Raw genomic sequence first — 21,551 nt, 5'->3', positions numbered from 1 at the left:
TGTTCACTGTGCGTTGAGATAATGCAGGTGATAATGAATAACATTAGACCTTTGAGTTACAATACAGGAGGTGTTTATGAGGATGGCTAAAGTGAATGAGAGGCCAAAGAAGACAAATATATCTATTACCATCATTCTTCTGCAGAGGAAGAGGAGGTGACATACACAGTCATTGATCAGTTCCAGCAGAAGTTTGGTGCTGCAGTAAGTATTGCCCTTAATCATTCTGAGTGTTGTCTGCATATGGGTATCATGTTTCTGTCTCATGAATTTTTCTCTTATTATGAGATCATTGATGTTTTCCCTAATAAATTCAACAAAATATCTGAGTGCCTGCTAAAGGTCAGGCATTATTTTGAGGTCTGGAATAAAGTAATAGTAAAGACAAAGTTAACTATCAAGGAGTTTACATTCATTTCTTTTTCAAGATTGATTGATTGATTGATTGATTGATTTATTTAAGTAATCACTACACCCAGGGTGGGGATTGAGCCCACAACCCCGAGATCAAGAGTTGCATGCTTTTCTGATTGAGCCAGCTAGGCACCCTAAAGAGTTTACTTTTATTTTTAATTTTTATTTTTATTTTTTTGTTTGTTTTTTTTTTGTTTTTTTGTTTTTTTTTTGTTTTGTATTTTTAATTTTTAAAAAGATTTTATTTGTTCATGAGAGACATACAGAGAGAGGCAGACATGACTAATGACACTGAATGTCTTTTCATACTTTTGTTGATAATATGATGTACTCTCTTATGAAGTATTTATTCCCAATTTTTAAAACTTGTGTCCTATTGAGACACCTGGGTGGCTCAGCAGTTAAGTGTCTGCCTTTGGCTCAGTCCCAGGATCGAGTCCCATATCGGGCTTCCCAATAAAAAATAAATAAATAAATAAAATTAATAAATAAAATCTTTTTTAAAAGTTGTGTCCTATTATACATTGCACCTAATCTTATTTTTTAATTTATTCATGAGAGAAAGAAAGAGAGGCAGACACAGGCAGAGGGAGAAGCAGGCTCCCTGTGAGGAGCCCTATGTGGTACTCCTTCCCAGGACCCCAGGATCATGCCCTGAGCCAAAGGCAGATGCTCAACAGCTGAACCACCCAGGTGTCCTAGGAGTTTACATTTCAATGCAAGAAAATAAACAATTATCAGCTCCTGATAAGCACTGTGAAGAAAAATAAAGTGTGGTTTGAAGAGTAGAGTAATACGGAGTTCCTATTTTATATAAGGTGGACAGAGAAAACCTCTGTGAAGAGGTGATATTGGAACAGACATCTGAAAGAAGTAAGGAAGCTAGCTCTGTGGATATTTAGGTAAAGACCTTTAAAAAGCATGATTAGCAAGTGCAAAGGCCCTGAGACTGAAACACACTTAATCTATGTGGAGGAATAGCAGGGAGGCAGCACCACAGTGAAGAAGAGTGGTAGGAAATGGAAAGAGTCAGGAGGCAAATCAAGCAGGGTTTACTAGACATGGTAAGGATTTTTAGTTTGATTGAGTAGGATGGAGAGCCATTGGCAATTTTTAGAGAAACTTTTTTACTTATGTTTTTAAAAATCCATTCTACATGTTCTGCTTAGGCAATTTCTCTATAATCATTTATTAATTTCAGAGATGACAGTAACTATTGAGCCTAGCATACAGTTCACAGACAGACTTCAGGGGAGTCATTAAGCTTCCTGTTTCTTTTTTTTGTTTTTTTTTTGTTTTTTTTTAAAAGCTTCCTGTTTTGTTGCCAGCTTATGCTTGTGTAAACAGATGCATTTTTTTTTTTTAATTTTTATTTATGATAGTCACAGAGAGAGAGAGAGGCAGAGACACAGACAGAGGGAGAAGCAGGCTCCATGCACCGGGAGCCTGACGTGGGATTCGATCCCGGGTCTCCAGGATCGCGCCCTGGGCCAAAGGCAGGCGCCAAACCGCTGCGCCACCCAGGGATCCCAGATGCATTTTTTTTAAAGGAAGAATTAGCTTTCCACAGATTCTTTTTTCTTTTAACCACTTAATTGAGATATAGTTCATATACCATTAAATTGACTGATTTAAAATGTATATAGTTCACTGGATTTTAGCATATTCACGAGTTGTACATCATAATGAATTTTAGAACATTTTAAAAAAGATTTAAGTAATCTCTACACCTAATGTGGAGCTTGATCTCACAACCCTGAGATCAAGAATCACACGCTCTACTGACTAGCCAGCCAGATGTCCCTAGAATATTTTTCATACTGACAAACTCTATGCTTCGAAGCTGTTACCTCCATGCCTCCCTAGTCCCCCCAGCCCTTGGCAGCCAAAAATCTATTTTTTGCCTCTATTGATTTGTCTGTTTAGAACATTACATATATTATTTTTATTTACAGAGCACAAACATGCAAGTAGGGCAGGGGGTTGGGGGGAAAAGAGCAGAAGGCAAGGGAGAGAGAATCTTAAGAGGACTCCATGCAGACTGCAAAGCCCAATAGGAGCTCTACCTCACTACCCTGAGATCTTGACCTGAGCTGAAACCAAGAATCAGACGCTTAACTGACGACTGACTAGCACCCCTAGAACATCTCATATAAATAGGATTATACAATATATGGTCATTTGTGACTGGCTGCTTTTGCTTAGCATGTTGATCTGTGTTACAGCATGTATTAGTATTTCACTCAATTTTGTTGCCAAATAACATTCCTTTATATGTATATATCATATTTCATTTATCCTTTCACCATTTGGGTTCTTTCTAGTTTTGGCCATTATGAATAATGCTGCTATGAACATTCATGTACAAGTATAATAACTCTATGTTTAACATTTTGAGAATTGGCCATTGTTTTCCAAAGCTGCTACATTATTTCATATTCCCACCAGCAGAATATGAAGATTCTGATTTCTCCACATTATTATTAACATTTGTTGTTATCTGTCATTCTGATTATAGCCATCTTAGTGGTGCGAAATGCTATCTCATTGTGATTTTGATTTACATTTCCCTGATGCCTAATAATGTTGAGAATTTTTCATGTGTTTGTTGGGTGTTTATCTTCTTTGGAGAAATGTCTATTCCTTTACCCATTTTTATTTTCATTTTTAAAAGATTTTACTTATTTATTCAGAGACACAGAAATTGAGAGAGAGGCACAGACACAGGCAGAGGGAGAAGCAGGCTCCATGCAGGGAGCCCGATGTGGGACTCAATCCTGGGTCTCCGGGATCACACCCTGGGCTGAAGACGGCGCTAAACCGCTGAGCCACCGGTGCTGCCCCTTTGCCTATTTTTAAAAGTAAGCTCCATTCACAATGCGGGCCTTAAACTCACAACCCTGATATCAAGAGTCCCATGCTTTACCAAATGAACCAGCCAAGTTCCCCTTCTTTGCCGCCCCTCCCCCCTTTTAAGAAGGCTCCACACCCAGCATTGGAGCCCAACATGGGGCTTGAATTCATGATACTGTGATTAAGACCTGAGCTGAGATCAAGAGTTGGACGCTTGACTAACTGAGCCACCCAAGTGCTACCTTTGCCCATTTCTAAATTGAGTTGTAAGAATTTTTTATATATCAACACATTCTTTAAAGGGTCCAATGAGGGGCAGCCCCGGTGGCTCAGCGGTTTAGCGCCACCTGCAGCCCAGGGTGTGATCCTGGAGACCCAGGATTGAGTCCCACATCGGGCTCCCTGCATGGAGCCTGCTTCTCCCTCTGCCTCTCTCTCTTTGTGTGTCTCGTGAATAAATAAAGAAAATATTTTTAAAAATAATAAAATTAAATTAAAAAAAATAAAAGGTCCAATGATGGGACACCTGAGTGGCTCAATGGTTGAGCATCTGCCTATGGCTCAGGTCATGATCCCAGGGTCCTGGGATGGAGTACTGCATGGGGATCCTCAGGGGGAGCCTGCTTCTCCCTCTGCCTCTCTCATGAATAAATAAATAAAATCTTAAAAAAAAGGGGGTCCGATGACAACAACAAAAAATGAGATAAGACTGGAAATTTGGGGCAGCCCCGGTGGCGCAGCGGTTTAGCGCCGCCTGCAGCCCAGGGCGTGATCTGGATACCCTGGATCGAGTCCCACGCCAGGCTCTCTGCATGGAGCCTGCTTTTCCCTCTGCCTGTGTCTCTGCCTCTCGCTCTCTCTCTCACTGCATCTCTATGAATAAATAAATAAAATCTTAAAAAATAAAAGACTGGAAATTTGAGGGATGCCTGGGTGGCTCAGCGGTGGAGCGTCTGCCTTTGGCTTACAGGATCAAGTCCCACATTGGGCTCCCTGCGGGAACCTTGCTTCTACCTCTGCCTATGTCTCTGCCTCTCTCTCTTTCTTTCTCTCTCATGAATAAATAAATCTTTAGAAAAAGACTGGAAATTTGAAGAGGTAGTTGGAAATTCTTGTCAATAGAGAAATACAGCTTTTGTTCCTAGTTTTGCAGACTTCTTGCTGTTCTTTGGGGGTAGAACTGAAATTCAGCCCCCCTTTTTCATAATTGATAGAAAATACTCAATGTAGAAGCACTCTGTGCTGACTAAAGGAAGATAGCATGCTAGTGAAAGTCACCATGCCCTTCTGTTCTTGAGTAATTTACCTACCTGTAAAGTGGGGAGAATCTTGTATCATGTAGATATTTTCATAGTTTATGGGTTAAGGATTTTAGAATTGTATAATGTTTTGAAATAGGATACAATTATAGATAATCAAAAGATCAGCATGTGTTCCTGGAATATTGCTATATCAATTTTGAGTAACTTGATGAATCTAAGACTTTAAGGGACCTCTTGAGTTCTTGTTCCTCTCATTTTGAACACTGTACACTGTGAGACTCAGCCACTGTGTGAGTTCCCTTCAGTTATAGTAAATTTCCCTGTGTTAGGGCATTGTTTTTTGCTTGAGGAATCTGGTCATAGACATAGAAATCTTTTGCTGTAGCATTAGTGGTAACAAAAGGTTTCTGAGGGCAGCCTGGGTGGCTCAGCGGTTTAGCACCGCCTTCAGTCCAGGGCCTGATTCTGGAGACCCAGGATCCAGTCCCATGTTGGGCTCCCTGCCTGGAGCCTGCTTCTCCCTCTGCCTGTGTCTCTGCCTTTCTTTCTCCCTGTGTGTCTTATTAATAAATAGATAAAATTTTAAAAAAATTTAAAAAGTGAGTTTTTCAACTCGTATTAGCATTTAGGATATGAATTATTTATGTTCCAGTTGTGCTATAATTTTGTAAAAACTAAAAGGATTAGAAACAATGTGCTGTGTGTGCATGTGTAAAAGAAGGTGACTTGTGTTTTGGATTAGTCAAATTTTGCAAGTTTAAAAAATATTATCCACTTTGTTAATCACTAGCCATTTTACTTGTGCCATTCATGATATCATGGTAGCAATATTTATTCTCTGGAGATTTTCTTCTTTCTCACCAGATGCTCCACATCAAGAAGCAGAGTGTCCTGAGTGTGGCAGCAGAAGGTGCTAATGTGTGTCGTCATGGGAAACTATGTTGGCTTCAGGTAAAAGATATTTTCAACTTTTTATTTTGAAATAATTGTGGCTTCACTGACAAATTGATCTTAATGGTCTTCTTTATGTCACCTCAGTGTCGCTATCCTATAATTTATTTGGAATGTCTTTCACTCTTCTGAGTTTATCCTTTTCAAAAGCAAAGAGCTTCTGTCTCTTCATAATTTCACTTTTATAATCATCATTGCTGGGATCCCTGGGTGGCTCAGTGGTTTGGTGCCTGCCTTTGGCCCAGGGTGCGAGCCTGGAGTCCTGGGATTGAGTCGCACGTCAGGCTCCTGGCATGGAGCCTGCTTCTCCCTCCTCCTGTGTCTCTGCCTGTCTCTCTCTCTCTCTCTATGTCTATCATGAATAAATAAATCTTAAAAAAAATAATCATCATTGCTGTCTCACAGGCTCTGCTTGAGGTCTTCTTCCCCGGCTCTTTTCTCTCTCCTTAGATATATGGAAAATTTCAGGGGTGGCTGGTTGGCTCAATCAGTGGAGTGTGCAATTCTTGATCTTGGGTTTGTGAGTTCAAGTCCCATGTTGGGTATAGAGATTACTTAAAAATAAAACCTTTAATTTGATTTAATTAAAAATTTAAAAAATATTTTATTTATTCATGAGAGACACAGAGAGACAGGTAAAGACACAGGCAGAGGAAGAAGCAGGCTACATGTAGGCAGCCTGATGTGGGACTTGATCCCGGGACTCCAGGACCATGCCCTGAGCCAAAGGCAGGTGCTAAACCACTGAGCCACCCAGGGATCCCCTAATTTAATGTTTTAAAGTAATCTCTACACCAACGTGGAGCTTGAACTCACAACCCTGAGAACAAGAGTTGCACGCTCTACCAACTACTGGGCATCCTCAAAATAAAATCGTTTTTAAGAAAAGATGTGTGAAGTTTTGAGGTTTTTTTAATGAAGAATTTTTATCTTTCCTTCTGGTTGGTAGCATTCCATAGCAGGGTTCTGTCACATTTTCATTTTCCTGGACCTGGGAGATGTCAGGTGAGGGTCCCCATTGTGTCGAAAGAAGTTTGTGGTGAGCCTTGACTAGCTGTAGGATAGACAGCCACCTTTGGATCAAACTCAGCAGTATCAGTTTTAAGGTGGGCCAAAAAAGCAGGCTGAATCCTCCACCAGTGTTTTCCATTATTTGAGTCAGGACCTACCTCCACCTACTGAGAGAATAAAGTTTATTAGGATTGGCAATTTGCCCACTTCTCAGGGTTACATCGATCAAGGTATCTACACTAAATCATTCAAAATATGAAAAAAATTGGGCAGCCCAGGTGGATCAGTGGTTTAGCGCCGCCTTCGGTCCAGAGCATGATCCTGGAGACCCAGAATCAGGTCCCGCGTCAGGTTCCCTACATGGACCCTGATTCTCCCTCTGCCTGTGTCTCTGCCTCTCTCTCTCTCTCTCTGTGTGTATCTCATGAATAAATAAATAAAATCTTTAAAAATATATGAAAAAATTATGTGAGAACCTAGTCATCTTGGCATCATTTTATGGTGAAGAATCAGAAACCACTGAGGTAGTTAACAAATGGAAATTACTGTAGATTTGATAGACTTTATACAGCTGCCAAAAATTAATGACAAGTGCAATGCAGAAAAATGTTTGCAGAGTTATGAGTAGAAAAAAGCAGGATATAGATTGAAATGCACATTATCAGAGCCATATACATTATTTGCATATGAAAAATGGAAGGGAGTGTTGTATGGCGTGTATTGGCTTGCTGAAGAAATGTCTAAGCCATTCATCGCCCCAGTTCTGTTCTAGTTGATGCATGTACAGTGGTGAATCCAGTGTAATCTCTCTTCTCACAGAGTTTTCAGTCTAGCAGATAATTATTTTTCAAACTTTTATAATGTGTCTATTCAGTTTTTATAATTAAGGAGGTAAAGAAAAAGAAAGAAGTGACTATTTTAGGTGTTCTATTCTAGCAAACAATATGAAAGTTCTGAAAATGGATATCAGGTAGGACTGCCAATTTTAGCTATACCAACACTTAGCTCCTAAAATGACAAATATGGCATTAGACTGCCATGTCTCTGGTTCTCTAGACCAATTTGGATGTCTCTTTGCCTTCGTTCTCTGACTCAGTAGATTATCCAGGTATAGTATCGTCTTTGTGAACTTCATGATCAGAAACAATCTAAAACTCGTAAAATTGTATAAAATCGTCTTAAAAACAGTGTTTCACATCCTACCACTTGTGCCAACTTATTTGTTGTCTATTTAAAATTGCTAGAGAGCAGGAATCTTCTCTTTTGAGTGATTTTATGTAACACCTAACACAACCATGCATACTATGAGACTCTGAGAAATAGCATTTTGTGTTAATAACAATGAAATGCTATTAATTCCCCGTAGATCCTTGGTGTATTAAAATGCTGAGGGTGAAATGTCAAACATTAAATTTGGGACTGTAAAAAAGCAAAGGCTAAATCCACCAGCTTGTCTATTTCTGTACTCTTGAAAAGTCACAATGAGGGCTGCCCAGGTGGCTCAGTTGATTAAGTGCCTGACTCTTTTTTTTTTTTTTTTTTTTTTTGAAGATTTTATTTATTTATTCGTGAGAGACACAGGGAGGGGCGGGGTAGAGACATAAGCAGAGGGAAAATCAGGCTCCTTGCGGAAGCCTGATGCAGAACTCAATCCTGGAGCCCGGGGATCACGCCCTGAGGTGAAGGCAGACACTCAACTGCTGAGCCACCCAGGCATCCCAAGGGTCTGACTCTTGATTTCAGCTCAGGTCATGATCTTGGGGTCGTGGAATTGAGCCCCATGGTGGGCTCCACTCTTGGCAGTGCAGAGTCTGTTTGAGATTGTCTTTTTCCCTCTCCCGGCTCATGCTCGCTCTCTGTCTAAAGATCACAAATGATAGTTTCTTAAGATTTAAACTTGTTTTCCCTAAGAATCACTGAATGACTATTGTTTTCTTTAAAAGTGAGGATGTGGGATCCCTGGGTGGCGCAGAGGTTTGGCGCCTGCCTTTGGCCCAGGGCGTGATCCTGGAGACCCGGGATCGAGTCCCACATCGGGCTCCCGGTGCATTGAGCCTGCTTCTCCCTCTGCCTGTGTCTCTGCGCCTCTCTCTCTCTCTCTGTGACTATCATAAATAAATAAAAATTTAAAAAAAAAAAAATAAAAGTGAGGATGTTAAATATTTTATCATATATCTTTCTTGATCCTCATATCTTCTTCCTTAGTTCTTTTCTTCCTATAATATGTATGTCTGGATGGTCTATTATAGGTGGCCACAAATAGCCGAGTTTACTTATTTGACATTTTCCTTCTGGGAAGTCGTGCTTTCAACAATGGACTTCAGATGGTATTAGAAGACAAGAGAATTTTGAAGGTGAGTGTGTAAACTGATTCCCCTGCTAGTAAGATTAGCAACCAGGTTCTAATTACTCTTTCTTTCTTCTGATTCCTTAGGTTATCCATGATTGTCGTTGGCTTTCTGATTGCCTCTCTCATCAGTATGGAATTTTGCTGAATAATGTCTTTGACACACAGGTACATGCATGGAAACCATTGATTTAGTCCAGCATTTATAGCTCTTATAGAAAATAGGCCTTATCTGATAAGTGATTGAATCTTTTTGTGTGTCCCTCATTCTTGCTTTTTTCTTCATGTAAGATGTCTGTTCAATAGGTAAGAACATTTGATGAGCTTTTTAATAAAAGATCTACAATTAAAAAGCTTTTTAAATAAAGCTCTACAATTAAAAAGCTTTTTAAATAAAAGCTTTTTAATAAAAGCACTACAGAAAAGTTAGTTTAGTCAGTTGAGCATCTGACTCTTAATTTTGGCTTGGAAAAAAAATTTAAAAAAATTTCGGCTTGGGTCATGGTCTTGGAGTCATGGGATGGAGCCCTATGTCAAGCTCCCCACTCTGAGAGGAATCTGCTTATTTACCTCTCCCTCTGCCCCTCCTCCTGCTTGTGTGCTCTCTCTCTCTCTCTCTTTAAGATAAATAAATCATTAAAGAATAAAAAATATTTAGGATTTTCCCCCTCATTTTGCTCTAGAATTTGTCAAATAAGAAACAAGCTCTCAGGTACCTGGCTGGCTCAGTCAGTAGAGCTTGCCACTCTTTTGTGTGTGTGTGTGTGTGTGTGTGTGTGTGTGTTTGTGTGCTTGAAACTCTTGATCTCAAGGTCATGAGTTCAAATCCCATGCCGGGTGTAGAGATTACTAAATAAATAAATATTTCAAAAATTAAAAAAGAAGAAGAAGAAGACGCATGCTCCATACTCTCTAGCATTCAGAAACTCAAAACATTTGGGGGGGTCATTCAGAAGTCCTAGATGAGACACTGTGAGGTGAACAGTCCCATCTGTGCCTTTAGCTCATATGTATCACTTAGGGCTAATGACTAGTTTGCTAGCTGCTAGTGGCAGATTGAATTAGATATGCCCCAAAAGCCTATTTTGGTCAAAATAGTCTGATTATGTATGATTTTCTCTGCCCTAAAGAATTCTAGGGTAATGAGAAATCCTTATTCAATACTAGCTAGCTCTTAGACTTGATGTGAGTTTCTAGTTTGGCTGTGAGAATAGTAAAACCACTAGTTCTCATTATATCTTTATATCTCATTATATCTGTTATGTTCTTCTAGTCTTCTAGGTTTAATGCTTGTCAAAGGGACATGTTGAATATCTAAGTCTAGATCCCTTGGAGAGGGGTTAAAATAATGAGTTAGCCAGTTATTTATTTTTTTAAGTAATCTCTACATCTATAGCCAATTATTTTTTAGCAGAAATTCCTTTAAAAAAATTTTTTTTGTATAATTTATTCATGAGAGTCACAGAGAGAGAGGCAGAGACACAGGAAGAGGGAGAAGCAGGCTCCCTCTGAGGGAGCCTGATGTGGGACTCGATCCTCGGACCCTGGGATCAGGCCCTGAGCCAAAGGCAGACGCTCAACCACTGAGCTGGTGTTCCCTGGAAATTCCTAAAGGCTCAATTTTATGTTGTTAAATATGGTTCCAGTTTGCTCTTTTTTGTTTTTTAAGATTTTATTTATTTATTCATGAGAGACAGGGGGTGGGGGGCAGAGACACAGGCAGAGGGAGAAGCAGGCTCCATGCAGGGAGCCCGACATGGGACTGGATCCCAGGTTTCCAGGATCAGGCCCTGGGCTGAAGGCGGTGCTAAACCATTGAGCCACCCAGGCTGCCCCATCCAGTTTGCTCTTTATGTATCTGCCCACAATGAACTTTACGCCACTTCTCTTCTTTACATTTTCCTTGGGCCTTCTTTCAGGATCTTTCACTATATAGAGATTATTTCTAGCTTATACCAAAATGTAAGAGAATTGCTTATTGTTCCCCTGAGGCCATTAGGCTTCTTGATGAGACCCCATATGAAGATATTGACAAATCTTTCCATACTTACTTTTCAGATTTCCATAGTACAAGAAGCAGTAATTCAGAATTTTTCCAGTTTTTTTCCCTTTAACACAGTGCATTAGCTTCCTGTTGATATTGTACAAATTACCACAAATTTAGTAGCTTAAAATAACAGAAATATACTTTTAACAGTTCTGGAGGTCAGTAGTCTGAAATCATTTTCACTAAGCTAACGTCAGGTTATCATTAGGGATGATAACTTTTGAAGGCTCTAAGAGGAGTCTGTTTCTCTGCCTTTTCAGCTGACACCTGTGTTCTTTGGCTTGTGGTTTCTGCCATCTTCAAAATACACCACTGCAGTCTGTGCTTCTATCACCTCATCACCTCCAGTGACTGTAGTCAAATCTCCCTGTGCCTCCCTCTTATACATTTAGGACCCACCTAGATAATTCAAGATAATATTCCTATCTCAGGAGTCTTAGCTTAATCACTCCTGCATGGGCAGCCTGGGTGGCTCAGTGGTTTAGTGTGCCTTCAGCCCGGGGTGTGATCCTGGAGATCTGGGATCGAGTCCCACGTCAGGCTCCCTGCATGGAGCCTGCTTGTGTCTCTGCCTCTCTCTCTCTGTGTCTCTCATGAATAAATAAAATCTTAAAAAAAAAATCACTCCTGGGATCCCTGGGTGGCGCAGCGGTTTAGCGCCTGCCTTTGGCCCAGGGCGCGATCCTGGAGACCCGGGATCGAATCCCACGTCGGGCTCCTGGTGCATGGAGCCTGCTTCTCCCTCTGCCTATGTCTCTGCCTCTCTCTCTCTCTCTGTGACTACCATAAATAAATAAAAAATATTTTAAAAAAGTTTTTAAAAAAATCACTCCTGCAAAGTCTGTTTTACCATATAAAATAACATTGACAAGTTCCAGGGATTAGGATGTGGATGTCTCTGGGGGCCATTATTTAGCCTACAACACATAGATAAATAATTAGTTCAATTCTTAATTTTTTAAAAGATTTTTTATTTATTTATTCATAAGAGACACACACACAGAGAGAGAGAGACAGAGACACAGGCAGAGAAGCAGGCACCATGCAGAGAGCCTGATGTGGGACTCGATCCCGGGACTCCAGGATCACACCCCAGGCTGAAGGCAGGTGCTAAACCACTGAGCCACCCAAGGATCCCTAAAAGATTTTTTAAAAAAGATTTGTTTGAGAGACAGTGTACACTGATAAGCAGGGGGGAGGGGCAGACGGAGAGGGAGAGGCAGACTCCTCACTGAGTAGGTAGCCAGATGTGGGGCTCCATTCCAGGGTCCTGGGGTCATGACCTGAGCTGAAGGCAGATGCTTAACCAGCTGAGCCACCCAAACGCCCCAAGATTTTACTATTTTTAAGTCATCTCTTCACCTAACATGGGGCTCAGACTCATAACCGTGAGATCAAGAGTTACATGTTCTACCAACTAAGCCAGCCTGATGCCCCTCCAATTCTTAATTTTATTAGCTTTCCTTAGCAACATTTTGCCAAAGTTGCTGATAAGTAATACAAATAATTCTTGAAATTTATCTTCCTTTCCCCATTGCCTAAAGGCACCAAAGAGTAATAGATAACCATAAGGCAGGCAAACAAAAGAAGTGAAAAAGAAAAGAGACTAGGATACATTAAAATTGAGTGAGCCTTTTCTTTTTTACTTCTTCCCTTATTTTTCAGAATAAGTTGACTGAACAGTTTTTTTGACGGCATTTTCTATCATATGGGGCTTTGGGGAAAATGGTATTTAAGACATTTTTCTAAAAATATATCTAGGCACACCTGGGCAGTTCAGTGGTTGAGCATCTCTGCCTTTTGCTCAGGTTGTGATCCCAGGGTCCTGGGATGGAGTCCTGCATCAGGCTCCCTACAGGGAGCCGCCTTCTCCCTCTGTCTGTGTCTCTATCTCTCTCTCTGTGTTCCTCATGAATAAATCAATAAAATATTAAAAATAAATAAAATTTAAAAATTTAAAGTATCTAAATTTCTAAATATTTAGGAATGTCTAAAGACATTTTCTAAATATATATAAATCTAAATATTTCTGCCATGACGTAGCTTTCTATATATTCTAGAGACAGGATTTTGTTTTGTTTTTTATGTCACAGGTAGCAGATGTCCTTCAATTTTCCATGGAAACAGGTGGCTTTCTTCCAAACTGCATCAGTTCTTTAAAGGAGAGTTTAATCAGACACCTTAAGATGGCCCCTAAATATCTCTCCTTTCTGGAAGAGAGACAGAAATTGATTCAGGTGAGTATTAAAATGTGTCCCACATGACACTGATTTTTCTAAGTGTTTTGTGAGCAGGATCATCAGTGTATTATATAGACAAATGACAGCTGCTATGTAAGCTTATGGGCATTGCCAAAATCTTAGCTATTTCAAATGGGAAGTTTGTGATCTCAAGTGAATAAAAGCAAGGATTCAGATTTGTTGGTTATGAGAAAATACTCTGAAATAAATTTGCAATCCTTCAGGGGAGGATTTTGTTGGAAATGTGGATTAAGGTGATGGAACAAAAAGTTTTCATCCTGGGATGCCCAGGTGGCTCAATGCTTGAATGTCTGCCTCTGACCCAGAGGGTGATCCCAGGATCCAGGATTGAGTCCCACATCAGGCTTCTTGCAGGGAGCCTGCTTCTCCCTCGACCTGTGTCTCTGCCCCCTCTCTGTGTGTCTAATGAATAAATAAACAAAATCTTAAAAAAAAAAAACAACACCTTTTCATCCCAATTATTTCTCCCAAAGTAAGATAAATTTTCCTTAGCTCTAATAGCCTCACCTGCACACTTAGATCATGACCATATTGACTACAGTTTTGGTCCTATAATCAAGTCTTCTGTCTTCATTTTTGAATGAGAAGCCTTGATTGATCGATCGATGGATTGATCTCTCTCTCCATCCCTCCCCTGCCACCCCATCTTTTCCCTCTCACACATACATATTCACTGTATACATACATTAGGAGTGTGTGTGTGTATTTTCAAAAATATACTGTCATTGAAGAAAATGACAGTAATGTTTTAAGTTAACCCTTTAACAGTTATTTAAAGTTTGCTTATTATTCAAATAAAATTGTTTTGGTGTCTCTAGGAAAATCCAGAAGTGTGGTTCACACGACCTCTTTCACCCTCTTTGCTGAAAATTTTGGCTCTAGAAGCTACCTACCTACTACCCCTTCGTTTGGTACTCCTGGATGATATGATGTCTGATCTAACCGCCCTTGTGGACGGGTACCTAAACACCTACCGAGAAGGGTCTGCAGATCTCCTGGGAAGCACAGAGGTAGGTGTGGCTCTCTGTGACTATGTTTTTAGAACTTCTATTCCCGTCCCATTCCTCATGGTGGCACAGTGGATACTCCCTCTTTGTAGCTACAGCAAATCATGAGGCAGACTTGGTAATAAATATTTGAAAGGACTATAGCTTGGGCTTACTTAATCTCCTTGAGTACTTTTTCACAATATTAAGTTACATTCTGTCAAAGAATAGGTAAATTGAAGATTTCATTACTAATTTCTAAGAAGCCAGCACAAAGTAGCAGAACTATAGACCTGGAGTTGGCAAACTATTGCCCTAAGGCCACATCTGGCCCATAGTCTGCTTTTGTACAGCTTATAAGGCAAGAATGGTCTTCATGGTTTTAAAGGATTGTTTAAAAAAAAACGAAAGTGGGGCAGCCCCTGTGGCCCAGCAGTTTAGCGCCGCCTTCAGCCCAGGGTGTGATCCTGGAGACCTGAGACGAGTTCCATGTCCGGCTCCCTGCATGGAGCCTACTTTTCCCTCTGCCTCTCTCTCTCTCTGTCATGAATAAATAAATAAAATCTTAAAAAAAAAAAACAGTGTATGCAACAGAGACCATTTGGCTATAAATATTTACTATTTGGCCCCTTACATAAAAGGGTTGCAATCTGGGGACACCTGGCTGACCCAGTCGGTGGAGCGTGTGAATCTTGGTCTTAGGGTTTTGAGTTTGAGCCCTGAGTTGGGCATAGAGATTGCTTAAAGATAAAATCTTTTAAAAACAAACAAAAAAGTTTGTAGTCTGCTGTTACTAGCCATTCTTACTTAGGAATACTGAAGCAAAATCCTAAATAAAATAATAGCAGTTTTTATGTGATCCCTACTTAAGTATATTATACTTCTAATGTGTTATTGGTTTCTACTTGCAATTATGATAAAGTGTTAGGAAATTCTCCATTTTCCTAGAACAAAGAAAGTCTTATGATAATCTCATATATGCTGAAAGAAAAATGTAACCTTTCTGTATTTTGCTCTCACTGTTTTAACAAGAAAAGAGCAATATAAAAATCCTTGCATATCTTGTTCGACTGGAGAATTTAAATGTCTTTCATTTATTGTTGTAAAACTAAGGAATTTTGTAACTTTTTATATTTTGCTTTTACTGTTTAATGCTGAAAAAATTAGATAATATTTTATATACATTACTGATTAAAGTTGGAATACATGTAAAACATATCTCAAATAAGAAGTCTACATAATGTTTGGGAACACTAAAAGCATTCCCATTAGTGTCAAGAAAATATAAAAATTGTGACTACTACCACTTAAACCTTTTTTGAAGCAATTAGCCAATGAAATTTGAAGAGAAAGAAAAGACAAACTATAAAAAAATGAATAGGAGGAATCAGAATTATGACTTGCCTATGATACAGCTGAAAACTGTAGAAAAGCAAAGGAAAAAGATTACTACAAAATAACAATTTAGTAAAATGAGTACAAATATAACATCAAAATTGATAGTTTTCCTGCATCCATATACACAGCAAGATAATATAATGGGAGAAAACATCTATTTATAATTGTAACAAAAAGATAGATTACCTAGAAATAAATTTTACAAGAAATGTGAAATATAAAGAAAACATTAAAATATTACTGAATGGGGATCCCTGGGTGGCTCAATGGTTTAGAGCCTGCCTTCAGCCCAGGGTGTGATCCTGGAGACCGGGGATCGAGTCCCACATCAGGCTCCCTGCATGGAGCCTGCTTCTCCCTCTGCCTGCCTGTGTCTCTGCCTCTCTCAATGTCTCTCATAAATAAATAAAATCTTTAAAAAATAATAAAATAAATAAAATATTACTGAATGGAACAAAAGCAGACTTAAATGAATGAGAACACTAAGCATTTTTAGCTATCCATTACTCCCAAACTGACTCCTGAATTTACCTCTATTCCAAAAAAATATTAACACCAGCATTATTTTGGCAAATTGTGATTATAGTGTTTATAAAGGTAAATACATATAAATAAGAATAGTCCTGTTAGATATTAAGTCCTATAACTCTACATTAAATAAAAATCATTTGTGGGGGCACCTGCATGGCTCAGATAGAGCATGGTAGAGCCTGCAACTTTTGATCTCAGGGATGTAAGTTTGAAGCCCATGTTGGGTGCAGAGATTAGTTAAAAACAAAACAGTGGTTTGTGACTGGTACATGTATAGGCAGATCAATTGATCATAGTAGAGAACCCAGCAATAGATAGAATATATATCTGCCAATATAGGGGCGCCTGGGTGGTTCAGTCAGTTAAGCGTCTGACTTAGGCTCAGGTCATGATTCCAGGGTCCTGGGATCTAGCCTTCATTGGGTTTCCTGCTGAGCAAGGGAGCCTGCTTTTTCCTCTCTCTCTGTCTCTCTGCCCCTCTCCCCTGCTCATGCTCTTTCTCACATGTGCCTTCTCTCAAATAAATGAATAAAAATCTTAAAAAAAAAAGATATCTACCAGTATGGTTGGGATAAAAGTGGAATTTCCAACTAATGAGAAAAAGATAATCAATAAATGGCTTTAAGTAATTGACTAACGGGATCCCTGGGTGGCGCAGTGGTTTAGCGCCTGCTTTTGGCCCGGGCGCGATTCTGGAGACCGGGGATCGAATCCCACGTCGGGCTCCTGGTGCATGGAGCCTGCTTCTCCCTCTGCCTATGTCTCTGCCTCCCTCTCTCTCTCTGTGTGACTCTCATAAATAAATAAAAATTAAAAAAAAAAAAAAGTAATTGACTAACCATTGTAGGGGAGGAGAGTCAGAGTTGGATTACCAAAAAATACCCCTCGGATCAAGTATTTATGTAAACAATAGGATTATAAAATTCTTTAAAAAAAAACAAAAAACAAAAGAAAATTATTTCGGGCAGCCCGGATGGCTCAGCAGTTTAGCGCCGCCTTCGGCCAGGGGCGTGATCCTGGAGTCCCAGGATTGAGTCCCACGTCGGGCTCCCTGCAAGGAGCCTGCTTCTCCCTCTGCCTGTGTCTCTGCCTTTCTCTCTCTCTCTGTGTTTCTCATGAATAAATAAATAAAATCTTAAAAAAAAAGAGAAAATTATTTCACAGTAGAAATGCTTTTCTAGGGATCCCTGGGTGGCGCAGCGGTTTGGCATCTGCCTTTGGCCCAGGGCGCGATCCTGGAAGCCCGGGATCGAATCCCACGTCGGGCTCCTGGTGCATGGAGCCTGCTTCTCCCTCTGCCTGTGTCTCTGCCTCTATCTCTGTGACTATCATAAATAAATAAATAAGGGAGAAGCAGGCTCCATGCACCGGGAGCCTGATGTGGGATTCGATCCTGGGTCTCCAGGATCGCGCCCTGGGCCAAAGACAGGCGCCAAACCGCTGCGCCACCCAGGGATCCCTTAAAAAATATTTAAAGAAAAGAAATGCTTTTCTAAAAAAAAAAATGCTTTTCTCCCCCTTCCAATTCACTGAAGAATAATTGATAAAATTAATTTTATATAAAGTATACATTGTGATAATTTGATATATATATACATCGTGGAATGATTATCAAGACTAAGCTAATTAACATATCCATCACTTCACATAATTAACTTGGTGTGTGTGCTGAAAATGCTGAAGATCTTCTCTTAGCAATTTTCAAGTATATAATACTGAATTATTGTGGTAAACATGCAGTACTTAGAATTTATTTTTTTTTAATAATTTGTTTTTCTTGTAATTGAAAGCTTGTACTCTTCTACCTACATCTCCCCCTTTCTCCCCTCCTTCCAGCTGCTGGCAACCTCTATTCTTCTTCTATGAAATAAGCTTTTTTTAAAAAAATAATTTCACATATAGGTATATGATACCATCTCCTCATTGTGTTTTAGATTTGCATTTCCCTGATGATTAGTGATGTCAAGCACTTTTTAATATACGTATTAGGGATCCCTGGGTGGCGCAGCGGTTTAGCGGCTGCCTTTGGCCCAGGGCGCAATCCTGGAGACCCGGGATTGAATCCCACGTCAGGCTCCCGGTGCATGGAGCCTGCTTCTCCCTCTGCCTGTGTCTCTGCCTCTCTCTCTCTCTCTGTGACTATCATAAATAAATAAAAATTAAAAAAAATATACCTATTAGCCATTTGAATGTCTTCTTTAGAAAAATGTCTATTCAAATCCTATGTTCATTTTTAAATTGGATTACTATTTGCTTTTTTTGCTATTGAATTTTATGAGGGAATGCCTTTGCAATGCAGGAATACTCTAACTCATAAAAGATTAACAAATTTGACTTTGAAGTTTTCCTTTGGTGAAAATACTATGATGAAAGTCAAAGCAACCTGGGAAAAATTATTTGCCTCATGTAACAGGACATTTTCTTAACATATTCTTTACTATAATATTATGTAATGACAGGCTACTGGAAATAACAAAATATCCAGATGGATTTGGTTAAATAAATTATGGCATATCCATATAGCTCTTAAAAATACTAATGTGGAAAAATCTCCAAGACTAATTTTTAGTTTAAAAAATCAAGATGCAGAAGAATATATAAGACTGTGTTACCATTTGTGTAAAATAATTTTTAGAAAGAGTCATAAAAATAAAAGGTTGGAAGAAAACTAAAATTGAAAAATGCAATGCAATGAAAATATAAACATTTAGTAACAGATGTACACAAACATGATCACAGATGCACAGACTATCTTTGGGAGGCTATGTAAGAAACTGCTTTTTAGAAGATGTACTCACTAAGGCAACTGGGAACAGGTTGGAAGGGACACTTTTCATTGTATAATCTTTATACATACACACACACATGCATAACACATAATGCACAACACACACACAAACTGTAGATTCAAAATATTTAACTTGATCAAAAAATAGTACTACTATAATTGAATACGCTAGAGGGAGCCATAAGAGCACATTTGAATTGATCCTCACCAAATTCTGGTTAAGTATAGTAGAAGTGATTTTAAGGACCATATTCAGAAGTTTACTTATAATACACTTATTTTCTTTCTTTTTTTTTTTCTTAGCCTACATGTATGGAGCTTCCTGAAGAACTGCTTCAACTCAAGGACTTCCAGAAGCAGCGCAGAGAGAGAGCTGCAAAAGAATACAGTATGAATGCACAGGGACTCCTAATAAGGACAGTGCTACATCCAAAGAAATTGGTGACAGAGACAGGAGGGAAAGGGGGGAATGAAAGGATTTCCTTACTTTGTAAAAACTCTATGCTAGATGAAACGCCAGGTTTTACATCTCATCAGGATGTAAATTTGCTGAAAGAAGAATCTAAAAATAAACAAGCTTTGACAGAACCTCAGCATCTACCTCCCATGAAGGAAGAAGCCAGTGAGGATTGTATCAACAAACTCATTTGCCCTGAGTCAGAGGTGCCAGAGGAAGAGGGAATAATAACGCAAAAAGAACACAGTAAGATCCTCAAACAGGAGTTTCGGACAAGTTTATCTTTGAAAGAGGAGATAGCACAGTTACTGATGGTGGAAAACCAGGAAAATCTAAATTGCACAAAACAAGATGTTTCAGTGTCTCCTTCCCTTCCTCAGGAAACCGAAGTATCTCCAAGTGACACCTTTCATCCTTTTAGAAAAGCTGTGCTTCCCACACTTCCTCCCTGTCCAGCCTTGGAGAAAACCGATTCTTGGATAAATCTGTCTCCACATTTATCTTAGAGATGTGCAATTTATTCTTGAGACCGTGAACATGGCTCATTTCCTCTGCCAATAGGGCCTTCCTCAGTGCTTCAGTTTTTCATGTTGTAAATTTATTTTTGCCTCAGTCTCAAAGGAATGAAGGCTTCAGGGAAAATTATATCTTCTTGCTTATATGCCTAGAATTTTATTAGGAGGGAATGAATAAGTTAAATAATGGGAGAAGAAAAATTTTTGATTATGTCACTGTGCAGAAATGTTCTCAGTGGTCACAGCGAATAATTTATCATAATTTCGGTTTAGAGGATTTGAGAAGGGGAAAAATCTTGGGTTTAGTCTCTGGAAGAATCTATACTTTTAAACTTTTTTTTTTTTTTAAATGTAAGCTCTATGCCCAAAGTGGGGCTCGAATTCACAACCCCAAGTTCAAGAGTTACATGCTCTCCTGACTGAGACAGCCAGGAGACCCTGACTTTTAAACTTCTGTTGTATTTTTTTATTTGAAGGGGGTTGGTAAAACTTGTATCAATAAGTTTAAAAAAATTGGTACCTGATAACTTTACCAGTACTTTTTTCTTTCTTAAAATACTAACTTTAATTTATCAATTATGCCTCAAAAAAGCTGAGAAAAATCCTTTTTTTGAATTTTTAATGTCTGTCTTATGTCATAGACAAACACTAGTCAATGTTATTATAGGAATCAATATCCCAGTTTTAATTTCTTTTGATTCCATTTACTTCTAGAAGATTTTGTCCATTTTTGTAACAAAGCAGGGGCTTTTTTTGAGTATGTCTGTTATGTAAACTTGAAGTTTGATTCCCCTTTATTTTCCTGGAGTTGGTATACTTTTTTTTTTTTTTTTTAATTTTATCTAGGTTCCACACCCAGTGTGGGGATTGAACTTAAAACCCTCAAGAGTTGCATTCTCTACTGACTAAGCCAGCCAGGTGCCCCAGTTTGGTATACTTTCTTAAGTGAAAGAAGGCACTGAGCCCTTTTTATAGTGAATACTTGCAAGTTGCTTACATTCATTTGTGTACAATAACCAATAAACCTGTTGTGTCATTGGGTTATCTCTTTTTTTCATTGGGTCACAGTAGGAATAAATTGGCATATGTCTGGATTTCTAGGTCTAGAGTTTGGTTTTAAAAATCTGTAAGTTGACTCTTATATAGAACTCTATTGTGCTTATAGGAAACTTTGGGACAATCTACAATTAGGAACATCCTTGTCTGCATGTGCCGAATCGGAGTGCCACTGAACGAATGGCTGTGCGCTTCCAAACTCCAGAACCCAGATCTAGTCTAAACTAAAGATATAGGCAGGTCTAAGAGCCGTCAGCTCATCCCTGCACTTGCAGTGTTTCACTTTGTCCTTAGTCTAGAAGGTTGCTTGAGGCCAAGGTTGTTTGTTTCTGGTTCATCTTGGGTGAATACATCTTCAGGTTGAGCCCAGAATGTGGTTAATCCAGGTTTACTCTGGAAAGGGCATGAATTCTTGTAAAATTCCTAGAATTGATTTAACTTCTTATGGAATCATTAAATTACCACACGCAACATATATCCATAAAGGCTATAAAGAAAAACAAAATATACTTCATATTCAAAAGAAGAATTCTTGCTTCATTAGGTATGTTTGGCTAAATTTAAGAAGAACCGGGGTGCCTGGGTGGCTCAATTGCTTAAATGACTAACTCCTGATCTCAGCTCAGGTCTTGATCTTGCAGTTGTGAGTTCAAGAACAATTCCATCGTTTGAGA

At 39.1% G+C, this 21,551-nt stretch overlaps 1 protein-coding gene across 19 annotated transcripts in view; it reads left to right on the top strand.

Annotated features, from left to right (window-relative positions):
• Positions 1-20,857, top strand: part of EXD1 (exonuclease 3'-5' domain containing 1) — a 36,685-nt gene extending 15,828 nt beyond the window's left edge. For all 19 annotated transcript variants that reach the window (XM_077880666.1, XM_077880665.1, XM_077880673.1 and 16 more), the window contains 7 exons: positions 146-204; positions 5,394-5,480; positions 8,741-8,845; positions 8,926-9,006; positions 12,979-13,122; positions 13,965-14,156; positions 19,153-20,857. In XM_077880666.1, coding sequence (XP_077736792.1) covers positions 146-204; positions 5,394-5,480; positions 8,741-8,845; positions 8,926-9,006; positions 12,979-13,122; positions 13,965-14,156; positions 19,153-19,812 — 1,328 coding nt within the window. In that variant the 3' untranslated portion in view covers positions 19,813-20,857. The remainder of the gene's footprint in view (positions 1-145; positions 205-5,393; positions 5,481-8,740; positions 8,846-8,925; positions 9,007-12,978; positions 13,123-13,964; positions 14,157-19,152) is intronic.
• Positions 20,858-21,551: the final 694 nt, after the last annotated feature.

The sequence above is a fragment of the Canis aureus genome, chromosome 32 (genome assembly GCF_053574225.1).
Source record: "Canis aureus isolate CA01 chromosome 32, VMU_Caureus_v.1.0, whole genome shotgun sequence".
Taxonomy (NCBI): Eukaryota; Metazoa; Chordata; class Mammalia; order Carnivora; family Canidae; genus Canis; species Canis aureus.
The sequence above is the reverse complement of the archived record's forward strand: the minus strand, read 5'-3'. Positions and strand labels throughout refer to the sequence as shown.